Source organism: Temnothorax nylanderi, unplaced genomic scaffold, assembly GCF_030848795.1.
Source record: "Temnothorax nylanderi isolate EJ_2023f unplaced genomic scaffold, tnyl_v1.0 TNYL_tig0048_pilon, whole genome shotgun sequence".
Classification (NCBI taxonomy): domain Eukaryota; kingdom Metazoa; phylum Arthropoda; class Insecta; order Hymenoptera; family Formicidae; genus Temnothorax; species Temnothorax nylanderi.
The window spans coordinates 1,273,658-1,294,662 of NW_027249110.1; the positions used below are offsets into that span (position 1 = coordinate 1,273,658).

The following is a 21,005-nucleotide window of genomic DNA, read 5'->3' on the forward strand; positions in this document are numbered from 1 at the left end:
TGTTTACACCGCTGAAATATCGGTTAACCAGTTCAACGTTTTGTACCAAAACTGATGAGAGCGAATAATTTCGTATTTATGATCATTGACCCAAAAAATAGGTGTATCAAGTTTAATGCAAATCCGTTAAAAATTAGCAGAGCTATTCATGGCAGTGCTCATATATGAGTCATTACCAGTGAACTGGTTAAAGAAATCTCAAATAATTACACAAAAAAATTACGTGACTTAAAATTGAGAAATTAAGACTTAATTAGAAGATAATTACAATGCTCTTGGAAAGTTTTCTTGCGAAATAATATTTGTAATTTTCGAACACGTCGAAGAGATTTCATTATCTTTATTTTGAAATGAAAGTATTCCGTTTCATATCTTTTACGAAATGAGATTTAAACTATCACAGTTAGCACGAAATGTGCGTCACGAGTATATCTGAGAAAATACTAATCTCTCTTCCTCTTAATGTTGAATTTCCGACAACCAAGGCCGCGGGGCACAACAAGTGTACTTATTATCTTATCTTCGTTGCTCTCAAATAATCTTTCCTCATTTCCTTCTCTCCCTCGCTCTTTCCACTTCGTAATCTCTGAAAAAGTATTCTTCCTACTTGCGAGGGACTATTACCAGCACTTTTGTTTCGTCGAGCAACTGGCGGCCTTTTCAATTACGATTCTTTGTGCAACGGTTCATCATACGCTCGTTTACGTCGCGCCTACATATCGTAGGCTTCGAGAGGGGTCGAAGGCCGTCGCGACTCCCTGTTTCTCCCTCCATGTTGATGGATTCCCAGCCAAGTTTATACTTAACGTCGCATTGCCACAGTCCACCTCGCGGCAAGTGTCCGGGCAGCGTTCAATCATGTAATCGCGCTTTCTCCTCTTACAGAAATGCCGAACCCGAACTATTCGATTTAAGACGATTCATCGAGCTCCACCCAATTCTCGATCCGGGAATTCCACCGGGCTATCACTCGCCGCGCCGGCGAGAGATCGCTTTGGGCGAACGCGATGATTCACCCTTCGCGTTTCTATACTTACATCGCCTATCTTATCGCCTATTACTGTCGCTTGTTCGGGCAACGAAATCGGACAGCCGTAATAAGAAGACGCACGTCGATAGCGAGCTCCTGCAAGAGATCTGCCATTTGACGTTACCTTTTTCTTCATTATACGCAAGTTAGCTCCTTTCAGCCGTTAATCGTAGGTGCGACTCGGCGCGTTGCGACAGAGGCACGCTCGAAGGAGGCACGCGATTTCGCAATATCGATTTCTTACTTCTTTAGATCATCGATGTAACGTGAGGGTATCTTCTCCTACATCTCGGTAACCGCAACAAAATGTCTTCATCTCTTGAATTATTTATGAATTAATTACGCAGACGCTACTTGTGCATGGGATGCCGATGACATTCCAATTGAACGGATATGATAAAAATATTTCTGATTATCAGCAAATGATTCTTTTTAAGCTTTTTAAGCGAAGATATCGAAGGAATTATACATCGCGCTTTTTTTCACAATTTTTAGATCTATATATATTTTTGCAGTTAAGCTATGTCTTTTAAGATTCTATTAAAATCCGCTTAAAATTGACTTTAAAGGATATCAGATTGTCGCTGATTTTTTTTCAAATTTAATAGTTATTTAATTGTTATTCTGTAACGCGTTAAAAGCTTTTTTGTTAATTATACGGAAATTATAAACCTTTTGACACTTTTATTTAATTTCAAGAGTCACTTAATAAGTCTGAGTCTAACAATAAGTCTGATGATGAAAGAATCTGTAAAAAAAGACATTCGACATTCCCGAATCCGATATTTCTTTATGGGCCGCTAATGATGGACGCAGACAGGTCTTTGTTCACACTTGTGATTTACCGGAGAGAGCGCACCAGCAGGATTTAAGAAAAGTCCCGGTATGCCGATTACGGCCTAGTGTGGCTCTTCACTTTGGAGTTATGCTAACTGTTACGTGATATCACGTGACAGACAGCTTTCATAATCGTCCGATAGCGATCAAGCCCATCGGCAGGCCCGGGCATGATGCATCTTCATCACGCATGTTAAACAAAGTCAACGCGCATTCTACGTGCATAGCGAATCAAACGTGTGCGGAAGGCATTATCGGTCGCGATAATTGAGACGCTCTTTTGCGAATCACGCGTTCATGAATGAAAAACCCTCGCCCATTGATGACGACATCGCGGACTGACGCGGCGACGCCTACGGGGACAATGGACCGCTTTCACATCCAGCATCTTCATGCCGTTACCCCAATTTCCCCGGCTGCCGTTGCCCAGCGTTTGTTCGGCCGTGTTCGCGCGCGTGAAAGTTACATTCCGAAAATATACGTCGAAAATTTTATGTCGTACGAATGACCACTGTTTGCTTCGAGCATTGTTTCCGCGATAAAACGTCGCGCTTCTTATTCGGCAGCGACGATTATTATCGGCGTAACTGCGCAAATGGAAAATGCGCCAAATGGACCGTTAATAATAATGGGCATTAGGCTAAGTTGTAGGCTGGTGCGGAACGTTTCACGCTGGTTGCCCGCGCTCGTTTTTCTATTTTTTTTCCCTGCGAATTCGTGATTTCCTCCGGCGTTAGCCTTGACGTCGGATACACGCTCGCGGGAGACCGGTAAAAGTCAGATGCAGTGAACTTGCCTGTTGCCGCTACGGCTAGTTATCCAGGAATGTAATGAGCGGGGGATATATATACGTGCACGAGTACTTGGTAATCAGACACGCATGGACACGCATTAAACACGATTGCTCAACGTTGCATATCCTCCTGACGAAAAAATGTGGCGGCCCATATCGTTTTGAATAATACATCGATACGACATTCTGGACCATGGGATTGTCTCGAAATATCGACGACTTCATTATACAGCAGCGGTGCATTTACACTTATTGAAATTTACATAAAGTTGTCTGTAGCATTTTAATGAGGTTATACATAAGATTGCGAGGAGATTTTTTGCGTGTCTGTGCGTATTTTATACATATGGCAATGTTATTGGGTCACATCACATGGGAAGAGTGCAAGTTTAGGGCCTGTTCAACTTAATGCTGTCTAAAGAACAATCACTCCGACCGCTCCGACGTGAGCGAAAGGATTCGAGTCAGGGTTACTCACGTTCAGCATTTTTTTTCTCGTTTGTGCAGTCGCAAAGTAGCAACTGCACTTATATAGCTTATGTAAAAGCTTATTAACAAGATGATTATAGACGACATTCTAGCGCGAGCACAAGTAAGCCGTAAGAAAAGTTGCTTTCCAGGGTCAAACAAGTTACCACGGTTGTGCACGCAAATCGGGTTAACGACACGCATTGTTTTTGCAGGATTGAAAGGTCGCAATAAAAAATGGTGATTCGTGTCTACGAGCGTTATTGCGATACGCCGCGCTCGCTCAAGAAATCGGTGCAACATAGTTAAGCTAATTTTCAGGTTCTCGTAGGCCAGATTCACAAGGTTGCCGGTCGCCGGCAGTCATGTATTACGTCATACATACTTCTGTGCAGGTTGCGAGTGTTGTTATTGGCGCGGCTTCGATAAATTAAACGTTGCATACGGCGTTAGATTTGTCTGCGTTAGAAAAACAAAAGTGTTCCAACCGCTTATGGTACCTATAACATATACGATTATGGCCTATAACATATACGATTATATTATTTAGTTTCATCATCGTCTTTGAAATTTTCTCTTAATCTGCAATTCAAATTTCATACTAGTTCCGGTGCGCCAAAAATTTACATCGGTCGTATATTTATAGTGGATTATGTAACCGACTCAATGTAGCAGATTAAAATTCAATTAATTTTTTTTAGAAAGGAATTATTTTTTTTTAAACATGTTTATAATTTTTTATTTCGCGTTACTGCCGTTCTTGCTATTCATTCGTTATACGTGCGCATAAATGCGATCGCGTAACATATATTACCAAACAGAAAAGAACAGGCTTTTGTGTAATAAACTATTAAATTTAGAATATCTCGATTACATAAAAGATTCCATTTTGGTGGAATGGCCGGCTATATATAGTCGCGTCGACGATACCGAATGCCAAGAAATCGTGGAGCATTGATCATGAGATTCGATGACGAAAGGGGACATCGTTGTGTACAGAGCGAAAGAATGCAGCCGTTCCTTCGTCTCCGACCAAACGGCTGGGAAACACGCGAGGTGTTGGTAAGCACCTGCGTACCACCGCTATTATACGAAGACAGCATTAGACAGCTATAAGGAAAATAGGTTCGGTCAATAACTCCTTGTGCAAATAATCGCGCTTGTATAGGTATAAACATTTTAAATAAAGATACGCATTTAATGGAATATATAATAGATGTGTACAGAGCGAAAGAATGCAGCCGTTCCTTCGCCTTCGCCTCCGAGCAAACCGCTGATAAGCTGTCCGATAAAGCTATAAAACTCTGAGTTATCGTTACATTTCTGTTGTAATTCCTCAAAATTTTTTTAATACACACGAGGTTTTTTTCACACATTATTCACATTCGTGAAATCTAGCAACCCTTGAGTTCAAGCGCGGCTAGATTCCACGAATGTGAATAATGTGTAAAAAAAAAAGCTCTCGTATATGTATTTAAAAAATGTTGAGAAATTATTACAGGAATATAATGATAACTCAGAGTTCTATAGCTTTATCGAACATCCATATATTCCATTAAATGTGTGTGTATCTTTATTTTAAACGTTTATCCCCAAACATTCAAAGCTTACTATCAACATTAAGTGCTAATTAACGTTTTCCCCCAGGCTTCTTTTCTTTACGATTGATTAGCGACATTTTCTTCGAGAGACGTATTTGTAGTCTATAAATATAAAACTCGTCAGCTTGAAATATGAATGGATAGCATTCATTATTAGCTCTCACGAAACGCATAATCAGAGAATCTTAATTAGCGCGTTCTTTTCCGAGCGGCAAGAACTATGACGCGGCGGACGTGTTGCAAGAGTAGTAGTTGCTCGAATAGGGTCAGACTCGCGATAGTAGTAAATCATGCGTTGCGTCGGACATGTATCCGAGAGAGAAATATCTCTGCTCACATTAACGCGGTATATAATATTGCGCGTTAAATAATTACTCATAACGTGTTTACTGCTGTCACACCTATAATATCGTTTCATCTTGCCAATCGATTTATTTAACACGATATTTTCCACGGCGATTTAACACAAATCTTGGACTAATGGAAAAAAAGAGTTAATAACAGGCTGTAAATCACAGCTGGTAAATACTGGCAACAGCAAATCAATTCTTTTCATTTCTTTTCTTGCCGCTTTGCTGTTCTTGTTGGTTTTTATTAGATAAATATCTTAAATGTTGTGTAATATTGATATATACATACAATTATTGATATATACATAAGAACATTGACCAATACGTTTTCCCCCTTTTTAAAATTTAATTAAATAATAGTTAAATAAGTCACGTATAATATATATATATATATATATATATATAATATATATATATTACAATTAAAAAGATCTACAATATATACGAGGCGCTAAAAATATTCGATGGTGGTCACGTTTGAAACTCGAACAGAGTAAATATTTGTTCTGATGATATTACGCAGTTAATCCTGATGGCATAATATAAGTTTATGGTCAATACTTGACGTAATACTTACGGAACTTTCTTTTTTTTCCATTTGCAGAACAAAACGAATACGCGGGACAGCAGGATAGGTCTCGCGAGAGCAACGAGCACTATGCAAACGCAGATGCCTGGATCTTTGCCCGATTACCAAATCGATCCTTATAGACTCGTAGAGGATGATATTAAGGATCTGTTCGACGAGATACAATTGGTAATGCTTTTTACTTTAATTTCAATAGAACTTCATAAGATTTACGCGCCTTCAGCTTATTCTTTCTTTTTCTCCTTGAAGAAGTTAAATCTGTAATAAATAAAATATCAATGTCTCAGCCGCATTATCCGCAGTATAGTTATTATTTATCGATGTATTATAAAAAATGAAGTTGATTCGAGCGCTTTAAGATTCGAACAATCCGTAAAGGATCAGAATTTTCTTTTATTAAATTCTCACGAGAACCAACAACTGTAATAATTACGTAAAAACTAAAAAATTGCAATGAACGATCTGCTGTTAGTCGCGAAGAGCAATACACGAATTAGTTACATAAAAGAAGCCGAAGGCTATTAATCCTCATTCCTACGAGTAGGCGATTGTCATTCACATGGATAGCCTCGTGAAACTTTCGGGAAGTAATGGAACACCGCCTAGCAGCTATTTATGTAATTGACTTCATCGATATTACGTACCCTGGACTATTGTGAAATTGTGCCGGCCAACCTAAGACGAGCCCAGTGGTGCGGTAAAAAAATGCATGCATAGAAAAAGAATAGAATATTAATTAGACAAAACTGCGTAATCGAGTCGCTTTGATTTCGCATGATAGCTCCGTTAGCTTCCATCAATCCAGAGTAAAGACATTTTTTTCTAATTTCGATAATCGATTTCTCCCAGAATTACATTCAAGATAGTATTCTTGTATTTTTTTAAATTGATTTTTAATTAAATATATATCTATATTTCATTTTTAATTATATATATATTATTTATTTACATAAATTCAGAAGGACCCAAAACCCATGGTCGAAATGTCTTGACGATGATGGCCAATCGAGTCCATTAAAAAGTCCTTAATTGTTATTTGTCTTTCTAAGTTTTCTCAAGTCTACAAAATATCACTTCTTACAATAATTTCTCTGACTGTCAATTTTTAGAAGTAACATTTCTTAAAAAATAAATATTTTTTTAAATTTGAAGAAATATTGATTTTGTGGATACTTTGTATTTTGTAGATACTTACCTTTTAATAAGCTTTTTTCCCTTGTACTATGCTAATACTTATCTATTCTGATTCGGTCATAAAATTTTGTTTAAAGTTTTAATTCTGTTACAGTTAATTCTTTAAATAAATTATAATTCCAAAATTTATACGCGCGTTGTATACATATATGTATATCTTGCTAGTCCTAATCAGTGGGTGACGCTTGGATTGCCGCAACTCGGACATTTCATTTTCATTTCTTCAGTGACAAGAACAATTGTCAAGAAGCGCGTTTATAAATATTGATGAAGAGCCGTGCAATTTTCACGCGGCGGCGCCTCTGCTTAAGGTGCCCCGGCCCGCAAGCGAAAGCAGCTCGACTTCACGGTCTGCATATGGTCGAGAGGAGAGAACTTTTACTCACGATCGCCGCCGTTCGCGTACGGCAAACGGCGTGAAATTTGCCCAATCCATATATGAAGGCGATGCTATATTCTAGGTGGTTGTCGTATGTTTATCGTACTAAAATATGCGCGGAATCTCGCCATCTCAAACTGTCGCGAAATTTCATCAGCGAATTCTTAATTACCAAAATTGTCGGTATCTCAAGACAGAAATGATTTGACAAATTGTCGGCATTAGCGGACGTTGGCGAAACAAAAGAAATTGCCTTCAACGAACCGTCGTATAACTTCAACGTTGGCTCGTCACTTGATTTGAGGAAAGTTAGAGAAATCGGCTATTATCGCGGGCACAGTAACGATACTCGGGCGATATCGAACCTCCTCAGGTTCGCCTCAGGAATCGCGACTTCCGGTCGCGTGTGCGAAAAGCGACGTTGATGCTAGCTCACCCGAAAGACGTGACGGATGCGCGCATTCTTTTCGGCTTTGGCCAAATTCCAGGAGGAACTTTCGACCGGTATCGCACCTGGAATTCAAAGCAGCTCGTCTCGATCGATTCGTTGTCCTCCTTCGTTTATTGCAACGGAGACAGTTGATGTCTGACGCATATTTAATTCGCGATGCGCGGGACGGGTTCCGATACTGTCGAAAGGTCACAAGAGCGGCAAGTTTCTCTTCTGATTACGCACTCTGCTCGAATAGTTTTTGAGTTGTAACCGATCGAAAAAAAAAAGAAGACGACTAGTGAATTACGCTTCGAGAGAGCGCGAGAAAATGGCAAAAACTTAATCCTCGCCTTATTTTAAGGCTGGGGGGGGGGATTAAGAATTTACCCGAACTTTACTTTAAAGAGCTTGACATATATTGTTACAACGGCAGTCAGTTCGTGCGCGTAACTTATAAAAAAAAAACTATGTTATAAATTATGTAAGTTTCACGAAATTATTTCTGTACTCTTGCGGGTTATTAAACTTAATTTTAAAACTCTACAAATGATGTAACACGAAATCTGCTCACGTTCTTGCTCCATACTTTATCTTATCCTATAGACAGTATAGATACATCAATAATCACGCGGTCGTCGACTTTGAGTTTTTTTTTACGCGGATCTTCGGATCTCCTTCTCTATATTTGGAAATATATGTTATTGCAGGAACTTATCAACAACACCTCGCAAGAAGAGCTGCAACCCATAAGCACATACTACTTCGATGGCCAGGGGAAAGCGGTGCGGCCCATGTTCACCATACTCATGGCACGAGCTATTAATTATCACAAGGGAAGAAAGTAAGTGGGGACGCGTTTCTACAAACATTTTTGAAATTTATCGAAGGAATCTTGGTAAACATTTATAAATTGCACGTCTGAAGCTATAAATATCTGGCAAAGACGTAATTCTCTGCTTTTCTCGAGTTGGAAGAACATTAACATTTTTTAGAGAGGAAAGACTAGAAGGGGTTTTTGGCGTAGAAGACGATGTATTTGCGTGATTAAAACCCGAGAAAACAAAGTACCATATATAAATATAAAACTGCGTCAACGTACTTATCATATATCATTTGCTTCTATTTTATCAAATAACGAAGAATTGATTTTTTATAACTGAGATTTTAACTCTAACTGAGCAACGTTTGAAAAAGTTCGTTAGAAAATTTGTGATTATGAGGACCGCGGGTGAGAGACTCTTTTTATTAACGCGTGGCACGGTGAATCTCCGCGCGTATGAAAACGTATGCTCACGACGTTTAGAAAGCATTAAAAGTGTCGACAAAGTGGTACGTTAGAGATATCTACGAAAGCGGCGGCCGTGCGTCTTGTACGAGTATATACCACATATGAATGCATATGAATGGGGCGGCATCGTGAATGAGAAGCGCGTTAACGCGCGTCGTAACGTACTAGACTTTAGGCGTGATTCTGTCATAGACAGGATTTTATTATGTATCGATTATTACTTGAGAGATACCTGAGATATCCCCCCCCCCTCCCCCCTGAGTGAAAGCGAATCAAGTTAATGATTTGTCAAAGTCTATATTAAAGGCGCGGAAATTATCAGGCTGAAACAGATATTTTATCTTCTCAAACAGAATAATTTCCTAGGCTGAATTTATGCCGAAGTAATGTCTCGTTGAAAATTCTAGGCGCTACTTTAGAAGATTTTAAAATTTATCGGAAAATTAAAAAAATAAACGCACATATGGTTCAATAATTTCGACCTCTATGAATTAGGTCTTATAAATTACAGACTTTTGATCGATTTAAGAAATATTCGAAAAAATTGTTTCAAACCTGGGATTTTAAAGACATTGCTTTGAAAATTATTAAACGACAAACTTGGTTTGCAAGTTTTTATCGCTATGTAAAATGTATACGATTAAGGGATTGATGAAAAAAATTTATTATTAGTAATTAAATGTAATATTTACGCATGTTGGCAACCACGATAGATAAATGATTTGTTTTACAACAAAGAGATTTTTTTCAGCGATCTCTCGCAGTCGCAACGACAAGTAGCGATGATCTCCGAGATGGTTCATAGCGCTTCTTTATTGCACGACGATGTGATCGACCAGTCAGACATCCGTCGTGGCAAACCTTCAGTCAATGCTGTCTGGAGTCAAAAGAAGGTAAGCTATAATCCATTTTCCGATTTCCAAAGATAATCAATGTGGCTCTCTACACGGCACATTTATCGATTTCTCGGAATTGGTGTCTCTTCTCGTTTCGTTAATAGAAAATATCGAAAAAATAAAATCTAATAATATACATTTAAGTATATAAATATATTTAAAAATATGAAAATATATTTCGCATCAAAAAATCATCGAAAGTGACTATTACGCGATGGTTAGCGGTGCGACGGCGATGGAAACTCAAACTCTCTCTCTAAAATAGCGAGGGAAGAAAGAGGCTAATGCGATTCATGACCAAGCGCCGGCTTTTGCTTTCTAGATTGGGAACCGGAAGCGGATCTTGGCTCGCGCGTGTGTTCGTTGTAAATGTGGAAAATTCGGTGGTACCGGCGGCGGTGCGATAGGAAAATTGATCAAGTGCTATCCGTAGGGTACTAAACGATGTAAAACTATTTCGAAAGCGGCTACTGTTCGCGAGTCAGGCTGGCACGCTGAAGTTACATGTATATTAGAAATCGACAGTTGGAACGCGACGGTGGGCGCGCGACGCGTGCGACACGATCGAAAAACTCAACTCTCAAACGCACGATTAACATGCGGCGTATATACTTTCGCAATCGCTCGAATTTCATTCGCGCTTTTCCATTACTGGCTGCGAGAGACATTTTCTAGCGCTTATTAATTAGCTTTCGATCGGCGCGGCGTCGCGAATGATTGAGTTGCAATTACCGTTGACATTCATTACACAAGTGCGTAGTATATGCGCTGGTGAGTGAAATGAAAGCGCGATGGGACTGCGCTAGGTCAAGAACGTGCGAACCTATTGATCAGTGATCGTTACTTTTTCTTTCTCTCTCCTTCCCCTCTCATGAACATTTTGTTTATTTGTCTGGAGTGTTAGCGACTTCGGAATTAAAACATTTTTAAATTGCCGATGCTCTAAATTCTCGAAGACATCAGTCATTCCATAGAATACGTAATCATATAACATATTTATAATGATATTAATGAATAACAATTTAAAAGATCAACGTGAAAGGAATAATCGACAAAACGCTCAGTTCTCGTTTGGTTCGTTTTGATGGATTTTTAGTTTAAAAATCAAATTTAAACTTTAAATCTTAAAACAAGCATTCTCGTAATAAAGTTTACTCGTTGAACTTTAAGTTTAGCAATACAACATTAATACATTGTACATACAGCGTTAAGTAAAAGAACATAAACATTCTATAAACAGTCTCGCACGGAAGCTTCACCTCTCATTTTTCCGCTTATATCGATCTTGCGACATTGCAGTTTTGCAACAAAATTTGTCGCTTTAATGTCACTAACTCGACACTCGTTCGCATATTGTAGATATGTGTCGCGCGATAAAGCGAATCGCAGTCGTAAGCTGCCGTTGTGAAATGCAATGACAAGCTTATAACTATGGACATTTGTGACTCTAAAGGCCAAACTATATTTCTAAAGATTCTCAGATACTCCTTGAATTTTATTCCTTAGATCGCAAATGCATAATCGATGAGACGCGAGTCAGGTATTGTTTTGCGATATATAAAAATCTTATATAAAAGTCTTATATAAAGGTCAAGGATTTAAAAGAATAAACACGTTCTTGTTATTTCTTCTAATTGTCTAATTGGCAACATTATTAGAGACGGGACATTGAGATAATACAGCCGTGAGAATCGAGTCAGGCGGAGTAAAAATTCATAAATGTAAACATACAATGCGGCGCGTTGCAATTTGTATGATGGGTCCTGATGAATAGCACGTGCAAATATTACGAGGAAGCTTCAAAAGTGTTACAACCTTGACGCGTGATGGAATTAGCGCCGTTCAGAGAAATGGAAAGCCCATCAACCGATGGTCACGAAAGTTGTCCCGACGTTGTTTCTTCGGTGCATCGGCTGCGAGGACAGCGCAGATGTTGAACCGGTGAATTGTGTAACAGCCTCTCGCATTAACGTACCGCTAATCGTGAGAACTCCTGCTGCAGTATATATAATAATTATCTTCGCGTTACACCTACGAGTAACAGGATTGCGTGATGAAGTGGCTCGGATGTAAGCCGGATCGAGTCAGGTGTGAAATTCGAAAATAATCACTGCAAATCGGAATACATCTGAAATAAAGCAGGAGACGAGCGCGATCTTTTTCGTCTGGCATTGCAGATTATATCAAGAGAGTAATATTAAATATCGTAATGAAACTTAGGAGAGTAATATTAGATATATTAATTTAAGATATTGAGAGAGTATTTTGTTTTCCATTTGTTTATATATTCGATATAGTTTACAGCGTGATCGGTAAGTCACACACACCACTTGAAGTGCGTGTTGCTATGCTGGTTGCTGGCCTTCGATTCTTCCTTCATCTCGTTAAAACCTTACCGCGAGTGTTCTGCAACAGCGTCGTGCTGAGACACGATCGTAAATTGTTTCCCGGAGATAGCATTAGCCGGAATTAATGAGTCCCGCAGGTGGACCACTGCTTTCAGCGTTAATTCATGTTTGTTTAGCGGAACCCGTCGCCTCGTCGTGTAATTGCAAGAAAGTGTCGCCGGTACACGCAGCGCGCGCTATTCCTGGAGGGAAAACCCTACCAGGCGTGTTCTTTCGGTTATCGCGGCTAAGATGCGTGAAAATAAGGCGGCGCATCGCCGTTGCCGGATGTGAAACTCGAAATTACGAGCCGTTCGTTAAGTCACTCATCGACTTAGCCATTGTCACACGAAATGATCTTCCGTCAGTCGCTCTACCCGAACAAAACATTGTCCAAGGTGAAAAGGATGTCCGGAAGCTTTTTGCGCCTATTTCTTTCCTTACGGACTTTTTCTGTTCGTAATAAATGTTTCCAAACCGCAAATTTATAGGTCTTTGAGTAATTAACAGTCAAGTAAATAATGAGTTTATATACGTAGAAAAATATATTGGATAAAATCATGTTCTTTACTCAACAATGAAATACAAATATTCTGTAAAACGTTTTACAGTGTCGTACTTTTCGAAGGTATTTATCGTATAAAACGATAGCTTCATAAGTTTGAAATAGAATGCAGAAACGTTTCAGGCGTTTCACGAAGATAAGTTAGAGTTGGACAGAAAAAAAAAAAGATAGAAAGCGCGACAATGTATCAATTTTAGAACTCGATGTGTGAGGAAATTTAGAAATCAACGTGCGACATAAGAAGCCTTGGTTATTAAGAGTCGTCGAGATGTTGCGGTTTCGGCGCGTCGCTCGTTATAAACGATGTGTTCATCAACAATTTTCCCATCAACGGATCCACTGACCGCAGAGTGATAGATCGAAACTGAATGCGCGGTATACACTTAATGAAACTTACATTCGACATTGTGTATCCGATCTATCGTGATGTTAAATTTTCTAACATTATATCGACTTGAATCTCGATAGCTTTCCATCAGCATATCATGCGCGTCTGAATGCTTTTTCAGGCTGAACAAGTTAAATAAGATATATCGTTTTAATATGGTAAATAGCGAAAAAATTCCTACACATCTACAGATCTCTTTTGCAATTTCAAAGTTTTGCAATAAATAGTAAAGTGCCAAAATTTCAGGAAAAGAAGTAACAGTATAAAAGTTAAAGAATACAATATTTTATGTTTGCCTTATTTATAATTTAAAAGATATTACAAATGTTTTGTATGATCTTTTGTCTCTTGTGTAAGCTGTTGGGTCTGTTTTTCTTAGAAAAGACCAGCAATAATCTCCCATCATGTTTCCGTTCTATCATTCTTGATAACAAATCTCCACACTGATATAAGCCTCCATAATTCTACTTATAGTCATAATTCATTTGTATTGTCAATAGAGTCTAAGATGTTTTAAATATATTTCAATTTTTTACTTTAATATCACAATTGTTTTATACCTAAAAAAATTAAATAAGATGTGGTGGATATTTTGTTCCTTCAAATGTATGTATGTGTGGACCCGGATCTTTAAATATTATTATACTTATTGACTGAGCAAAAACAAAATAAAAATTTGTAAACTATACTGTAATTATTGCGGATTTTATATTTTGTCTTTAAACTCTTGAGCCACGCGTCGATTACTATTCGCAGTTTTGAAACGCAGAAGAATTTATCGTCATACTGGATAATATATAATAATATAAAAGATGAACTTCTCTTAAAGTTGAAATTAAAAAGAAATTAGATACAGAATTGAACACGCGCGAATCCAAGTCACGTAACGCCTTCTCGAAGGTATTTGGCGCCGATTTGAAGAATGTCCAGTGAAAGGAAACCCAGATTATAATCGCGGAGAACTTGCGTCGATTTTGTTGACGGCAAATTAACATAATGAGCAACGCGAAGCGGTTTCGTTAAATCAAAATTTCGCGTCGCTCTTCGTGTGTTTAGACATCGGCAGAAAGTGTTAACATGATTTAGTCGTTAGAAAATTGAAGACAATGTAATGACTATGTGTGTGCTTGCTCTGTAATATATCAAATTGTTATAATCGGAAAATGTTACATAATTTTGACGCTCAAAGATATTTCACGTACGTAAACACGTGACCCAGAAATTAAAAAAATGTAGCATGCAAATTGTCTTTTGATTGCCGTATCACTATCTTGATGTGAAATAAAAATCGGTATCACGGCTGAATTAAGGCGTGTTTTGCATCATTCCTATGCTTTAACACTATTGTATGAAACGACGAAACTGAAAATGACCACGACCAAGCAGAATACAATGCAACTCGGAAACTAATTGCTATTCTTATCTAATAAGACGACAGAGTCTTTCTTAAGTGATTATTTTGTTCTTAGGTGGCTATGGCAGGAAATTACATCTTATCAGTCGCCTGCATGATGCTCTCCAGAATCCAAAATGACGATGTGACCATTACCATTAGTCAGGTAAATTATTTGATTGTGCTCAACTCAATTTTTCAAATCTATTGTTTCCGTTTAACGACGGAATTGAAACTTTAATTGTAGAATTTTCAATTTGTAATCGATTCTTAACGAGAATTTAATATCTTTAACTGACTCGCGATGTAATTATTATAATGTTATTTAAGTTTTTATGGTTTTATGCTATCTCAAAATAAAGACACGATTGACAAATTAAGACAATATAAAGAAGACAATTTAAATATAATAGCATGTTAAATAGAGCATTTAATTAAAGTACGTTGCGCTACTTTGTAGATTGTCTCTGACTTGGTGCAAGGCGAATTTATGCAGCTTGGTTCCAAAGAAACGGAAAACGAGAGGTTCGCGCACTATCTTACGAAGACATATCGAAAAACAGCGAGCTTAATTGCCAATTGCGTTAAAGCGGTGAGTCTACATTAACAATCGCCCGTACAAAGTCGCCGTCTATTATTTCTTTGAAACCTGTAAATGATTGTTGATTACTATCTTAGGCCGCCATTCTTTCCGAAGTCGATGACCGCACGATAGAGATGGCCTATCAATATGGCAGGAATGTTGGCCTGGCTTTCCAGTTGGTAGACGATCTTCTGGATTTTGTGGCTTCTTCAACGGCTATGGGCAAGCCCACAGCCGCTGACCTCAAACTCGGACTAGCCACAGCCCCGGTGCTCTTTGCTTGCGAACGGGTTAGTATGCGAATGCGAAACATTCGATGAATCGTGATACGACCGAGAAATCTTTTTATTAGTAGTATTACGATGTACTTGACACATTATACGTTATACGTCGTTATGTCGATAAGCCTTTTTCATAGACACGATCCTAATCGTTATTGTTACTTCGGCTGTTGCAGTATCCAGAATTAAATGCGATGATTATGCGCCGTTTCCAAGAGCCTGGAGATGTTGAGAGAGCTTTTGAATTGGTGCACGAATCCAACGGTCTCGAACAGACCAGATTTTTGGCGAAAAAGCACTGCGCAGAAGCAAGCAAAATCGCGCAGTCCTTTGCTAAGAGTCCTTATCAGAGGGCACTGATCATTATGACAGATCTGGTCATCAACCGCATGAAATAGCATCACGACGAACGCAGATTTAGAGTGCGGGAGATCGATTTTATAAATATTTATAAGTTATACTGGACGGAAACGGCTAGTATAATTCTCTCGAATTCTATCAATCGAATGCAGGGGTTGTGTTGAAGAAAGTTTTTCATATTCAATGTTACACCATTAACCGAAATTATATATTGTTATATATAATTTCGGTTAATATATACTCGAGGATTTTTATAAAACGTAATCAAATAAGGAGATTGATATTATCACTATAATTCATGATGGTGTAACATTGATACTTGATTGATAGCATTAGCGTATGACGTAAATACGCATTGACGAATCTGAATTCATACCTCATCCGAAGGAAAAATGAAGAAGGCATCCCAAGCCCCGTAACGTATTCACTAAGGTGCTTCTGCCTTTTTCAGAGGACTTTGTCAATACATGGGTTTAAATCTGAAAAAATGCAGAAATTGCACTTTATAAAAGTGCCTAGGCATTACGTTTACTTGGCCTGTGTGTAAGGAAAAGAGCACGTATTACCTGATTTTATAAATCGTTAGCCGATCATGTAAATAAAATAATCTAGCGTTAGTAATAATGTATTAGCATCGATAATCCTTTCTATAATGTCTCTTTTATGCATGCATCTTTCATGCGTCATGATACAATTATACTGCTGTCGGATCCCAAAATGAAAATAATGCATAAAGCCAAATCGTCCTATCTTGAAAACGTTTACCTATTACCTAAATGTATTTATTGTACCTAATGATAATTATTGTATCGCGACACGTCAGAAAACTTGCTTGCATCAAAGGAGGTTTAATGAGAATTTACTATAGCATGACAAAAGCAAACTGAAAATTGAAAAAACATACATATATAAGAATGACACGTACAGAATTATAACGTTATAATAAGATATCTTCGGTCTTTATCACGACCGATTGAACCCAATGGATACATATTTTTGATAAAGTAAAGCCCAACTTTTATCGCAGTGAACTTGTAAAAATAAGTAATAAGGGATGCCAATACTAATTTTTACCGACAGCCCATTTTAAATAAAATAATCGTTAAAAGCGGTATAAAGGATATTTGCCAAAGAAGACAAATTGCTCTTTCTCTTCTTTTCAGCCAGGGACATTAACAAAAGTTAACTTTATCGTATAATTGATAAGAATTATCTGCCTCTTTAAGTTTTAGGATGCGAATATCATCGAAATTCACAATGAGGAGAAAAATAAAAGTGTCTTTTCTTATTTGGGCATTGTCCAATAAGAATAGAATCACTTTTGCTTAATAGGTGAACTGCTCAAAGTATCAATATTACTAGATATGTAAGTATAAATATCTAGTGTACAATAATTTATATTTATGAGAATGTATATAATTGTTTAAAATGTTACACAATACAATAGAACATTAACTAAGAAACAAGTATGTAATTATGATCAAATGTAGACTTATAATAGAATAAGTATATGATGCAAAGAAAGACGCAACCGGAACAGTCGATCTCCTCCATACGTTTTGCAATATTTATTTAAATCATGTAAGAAAAAAAATGTATAAAAGTTTATTCCAAGATACGTTTATATTCAAAGAGGCACAAAAAAAGTCATAATAAGATACAAGCTATGTGATGAAGCATACGCCGATGAATACAACTTAAATGAAATTAATACGTATAATTTCATATAAATACAATTAGTTTGGTCTAATTGTTAAATATTTATCCGTTTATTCTCTTACGTTTTCAAGAATTGAAAAACATTTATTGGTATACATTTGAAAATTAGTATAAAGTTCAATTTTATTTACAGCAGAACATATTTCAACAATACAGAAATTCCAAAGAAAGCAGATCCGATAAATTTGACTCCGATAGAACTAACTGTTGATACGTACATCTATCACGTTTTTCCAAATCGTCCATATTATCTCAGTGTTCATACAAATTCTTAATTTGGAAAAAGTAGTGACATAAGTACAAATTCAAAAATGCACTATGCTAATTTATAATATCTAATAGAAATTTTTATATAAAAAATCTGCATAGAAAATCACGTACAAAATCTGCACTATTTTTTAAGTAAGTGCCTCATATATCAACTAAAGTTGTTGTTGATGGCTTGACAAAATATTATCTTTTGAAGATATTTTAAATATTTATTAGTCTGTTTTTCTCTTTCATTTTTTTTTTAAATCTATATTGTATTTGAGTCAATAAGTGTTTTCGTAGATTTTGAATTTTTGTAGGGGCTTGATAAAATGATAAACAATAACCTGATCTTGGATTCCTTATTGAAAAATAAATGTACTATATTAATTAAGATTTTTAGATTTTCAATATGTGTTCATAGCAAGAACATGGTACAATACTATTCTCACACCGTAATTGTTATAACGTTGGTTGATTAACTACTTTATTGTAAAACCTTAATGTAAGTTCAATTATTGTGTTGGGGATCATTAAATTCGAGTATATAAGTTTTTTAAATACAAATATATGAAATTAAAATATATATCTTTTCAAACATGCATACCACCGGTTGTTTGAAAATTCAATATATTTTCCTGATTCACAAATATTCCTCGATCATTTGTATTAAGTTCTATGTTTATATTGAATTACATTTCGTATATAAAAAGTAATGCTATCTAAAAATCAATTTTTAAAATATTTTATATTTTACTCTGGCCCCTGTTCTGTTCTGATGACTTTACCCCTTGATATCTTTAGGCATAAAGTAATAAGAACAGATTGATAAAAATAACAGCGTCTAAAAAAGGATTAGGTACAATTTGCAGTATGCAATCGGAATATTAATTTTAAAACACTTATAAAGTATAATAAAACCGTGGTATATGGTTGAATATATTTATATTATGATATACCGAAAACGTTGTTATAGTTTTGGATTATTCCTAAAAAACATAAAATCGCGATTGTACGTGAAATAGAACAGAACCGGAATCGAGAACATATTACTTACCGAGAATGACAAAATTTATACGCTGGGCTACGGAGTTCAAGGTGCATGTCTTCGTGGACGTGCCGGACGTGGACCCGTGGACGTGGAGGCGTCCTTTTAAATTTTTTTAATAGGCCTCGTCCGAACGAGTGACGCGACCCCTTTCGAGTTTCTCCGGGGTTCGGGCCACCTCCCGTAAGTTAGCCGGTCAACTTCGACTTTATTAATTTTTTTTTTTTTTAATCGTTTGTTGGTCGTTTGTTGGTGATTGTTGGCCTAATTAGAACGTTTGTTGGTTCTTAATTTTTGTTTAAATTAAAAAAGAAAAATTAGCCTTAAGTTAGCCGGAAAAATTTTATTTTTAATTAAAAAAAAGCCTAATTGATGCGTAATCGTTTGCTGATGATTGTTGGTCTAATTTTAGCGTTTGTTGGTTTATTATTAGTCTTAAAAACGAAAAAAAACCGAAAAATTATCTCACATTAAAGTAATCGAAGATTGGTTTATTTGCCTACGACTTAAGGTTTATTTCTATCAATTTAAGGCTAACATCTATAAAACTGGCTATGAATACGGGCCTTAACATCGGCAGAAAATCGCGAAAAGATCAAGAAACATGGTGGTTCCCTTGATTTTATCAGTCGAAATATTTGCATTTTACTTTGAATATTAGAGATTAAATCAGTGTACAACAGCTTTAACGTGCACTGAGTGCGTACCAGCTCTGACAGTGAAAAACGCTATAAAGAGGATTTATATCTTATTTTTTCTTGCATAGATAAACAGAATGTTATCGGAAAGTCATCTAAGCATTTTGAGAAGAATCTTCGGAAAGATGAACGTAGAAACCAATTGTTGCAATTAAGAAGAAAGAAGCGCGAGCAAGTATTTGCGCAGAACAGAAATCTCGGTGGTTTTTCTTCGTCACCTGTTCTTATCTGGGTCATACCGTTGCAAAGTGACGTGGACATTGTTAATTAGTTACAGCAGATACAATTTAAAGAACATTGTATCTGCTGTAACTAACATGGACGAAACTGCTAATGTTGCTACTAGTCCAAATGGCATTATACATATTGGGTACGCTATAAAGCAGGAAAAGAACTTGTTTATTCTATTATTAGTGAGGTAAATTAAAAATTTGTTAATATTATATATATATATATATGTATTTGTATTAATTTAGTGTTCCAAGACTGAAACAGTGGTTTTCTATCATCGTACCATCGATGGGTGACGTTTTAGCAACATTAGATGCAGCCAAAGTTGCTACCACGTTACTCTTTGTTACTTCTGTCGCGAGTCAAGCAAACGATGGTACGCAGAGATATTATAGGCGATTGAGACAAGGAAATTATCGTGTCTTGCCTTGCTCAAGGTTTACCTTCTACAATAATTGCAGTGCATAATATTCAAAGACTTCATATTAAGGTAAGTAATGATACGTTTAACACTTTATATAAAATTTACAAAGAGTAAACTCTTCACAATAAAGAATTGATTAATTTCTATATTTGCTCCAAAGATTTATATGTTTTAATATTTTATTGCTTTTCTTATGTCTTAATAAAATTTACATTATTTGTTTAACGTCTTAAATATTTAGTAAAATTATTTTTAATTGGATAAATAAGACCGTCACTCACAAATGGACGACCTTTGCGGAAATTTCTAGCAGATGACACCCAGATATGGGTGACATGGCACTCAAAGTGTTAAAAATCTTAGAATAGAATATAGAAATTAATTCATTCTTTATTGTGAAGAGTTTACTCTTTGTAAATTTTATATTGCGCATGTCAAACGTGTTACTCATCGATTATTGTTTGATACGTTTTAAACGGTAAAATAGAAACGTCAAGAGTATAAACAATCTGTGCAGCATGCAATTTCAAAATGGATTTCCGAAGAAAAAGTTCTTGAATTGGACACTGCAGCCAATTGCTTAAATATGTTACGGCGTGCTGGATCACAAAAGCAAAGAAGTTTGTTTTACAAAGATATCTTTTGGCCGAGAAAGTCTCATTTGAATGTGATGGATTACTGGATATTGACTCGCATCTTTATATTTTTGGATTTTCACGTTCATCCATCAGCCGCACAAAGTATTTTAATATTCTTCCTTCAGTTGCAGAAAGTATGTATAAAAAAATAATATATATAGTTTTACATTTTTTTATTAATAA

At 36.6% G+C, this 21,005-nt stretch overlaps 1 protein-coding gene across 5 annotated transcripts in view; it reads left to right on the top strand.

Moving 5' to 3' along the window:
- The window catches only part of Qless (decaprenyl diphosphate synthase subunit 1 qless), a 38,680-nt gene that overhangs the window by 17,071 nt on the left and 604 nt on the right, over nucleotides 1-21,005 (top strand). Inside the window, exons 2-11 of one of the 5 annotated variants that reach the window (XM_071706049.1) lie at nucleotides 5,684-5,836; nucleotides 8,382-8,515; nucleotides 9,714-9,855; nucleotides 14,668-14,757; nucleotides 15,052-15,183; nucleotides 15,270-15,464; nucleotides 15,632-19,530; nucleotides 19,598-19,899; nucleotides 20,006-20,250; nucleotides 20,672-20,956. In XM_071706049.1, coding sequence (XP_071562150.1) covers nucleotides 5,684-5,836; nucleotides 8,382-8,515; nucleotides 9,714-9,855; nucleotides 14,668-14,757; nucleotides 15,052-15,183; nucleotides 15,270-15,464; nucleotides 15,632-15,853 — 1,068 coding nt within the window. In that variant the 3' untranslated portion in view covers nucleotides 15,854-19,530; nucleotides 19,598-19,899; nucleotides 20,006-20,250; nucleotides 20,672-20,956. Of the gene's footprint in view, nucleotides 1-5,683; nucleotides 5,837-8,381; nucleotides 8,516-9,713; nucleotides 9,856-14,667; nucleotides 14,758-15,051; nucleotides 15,184-15,269; nucleotides 15,465-15,631; nucleotides 19,900-20,005; nucleotides 20,251-20,671; nucleotides 20,957-21,005 lie in introns of all 5 variants that reach the window. The other 4 variants (XM_071706051.1, XM_071706052.1, XM_071706048.1 and 1 more) reach the window with 4 other exon arrangements.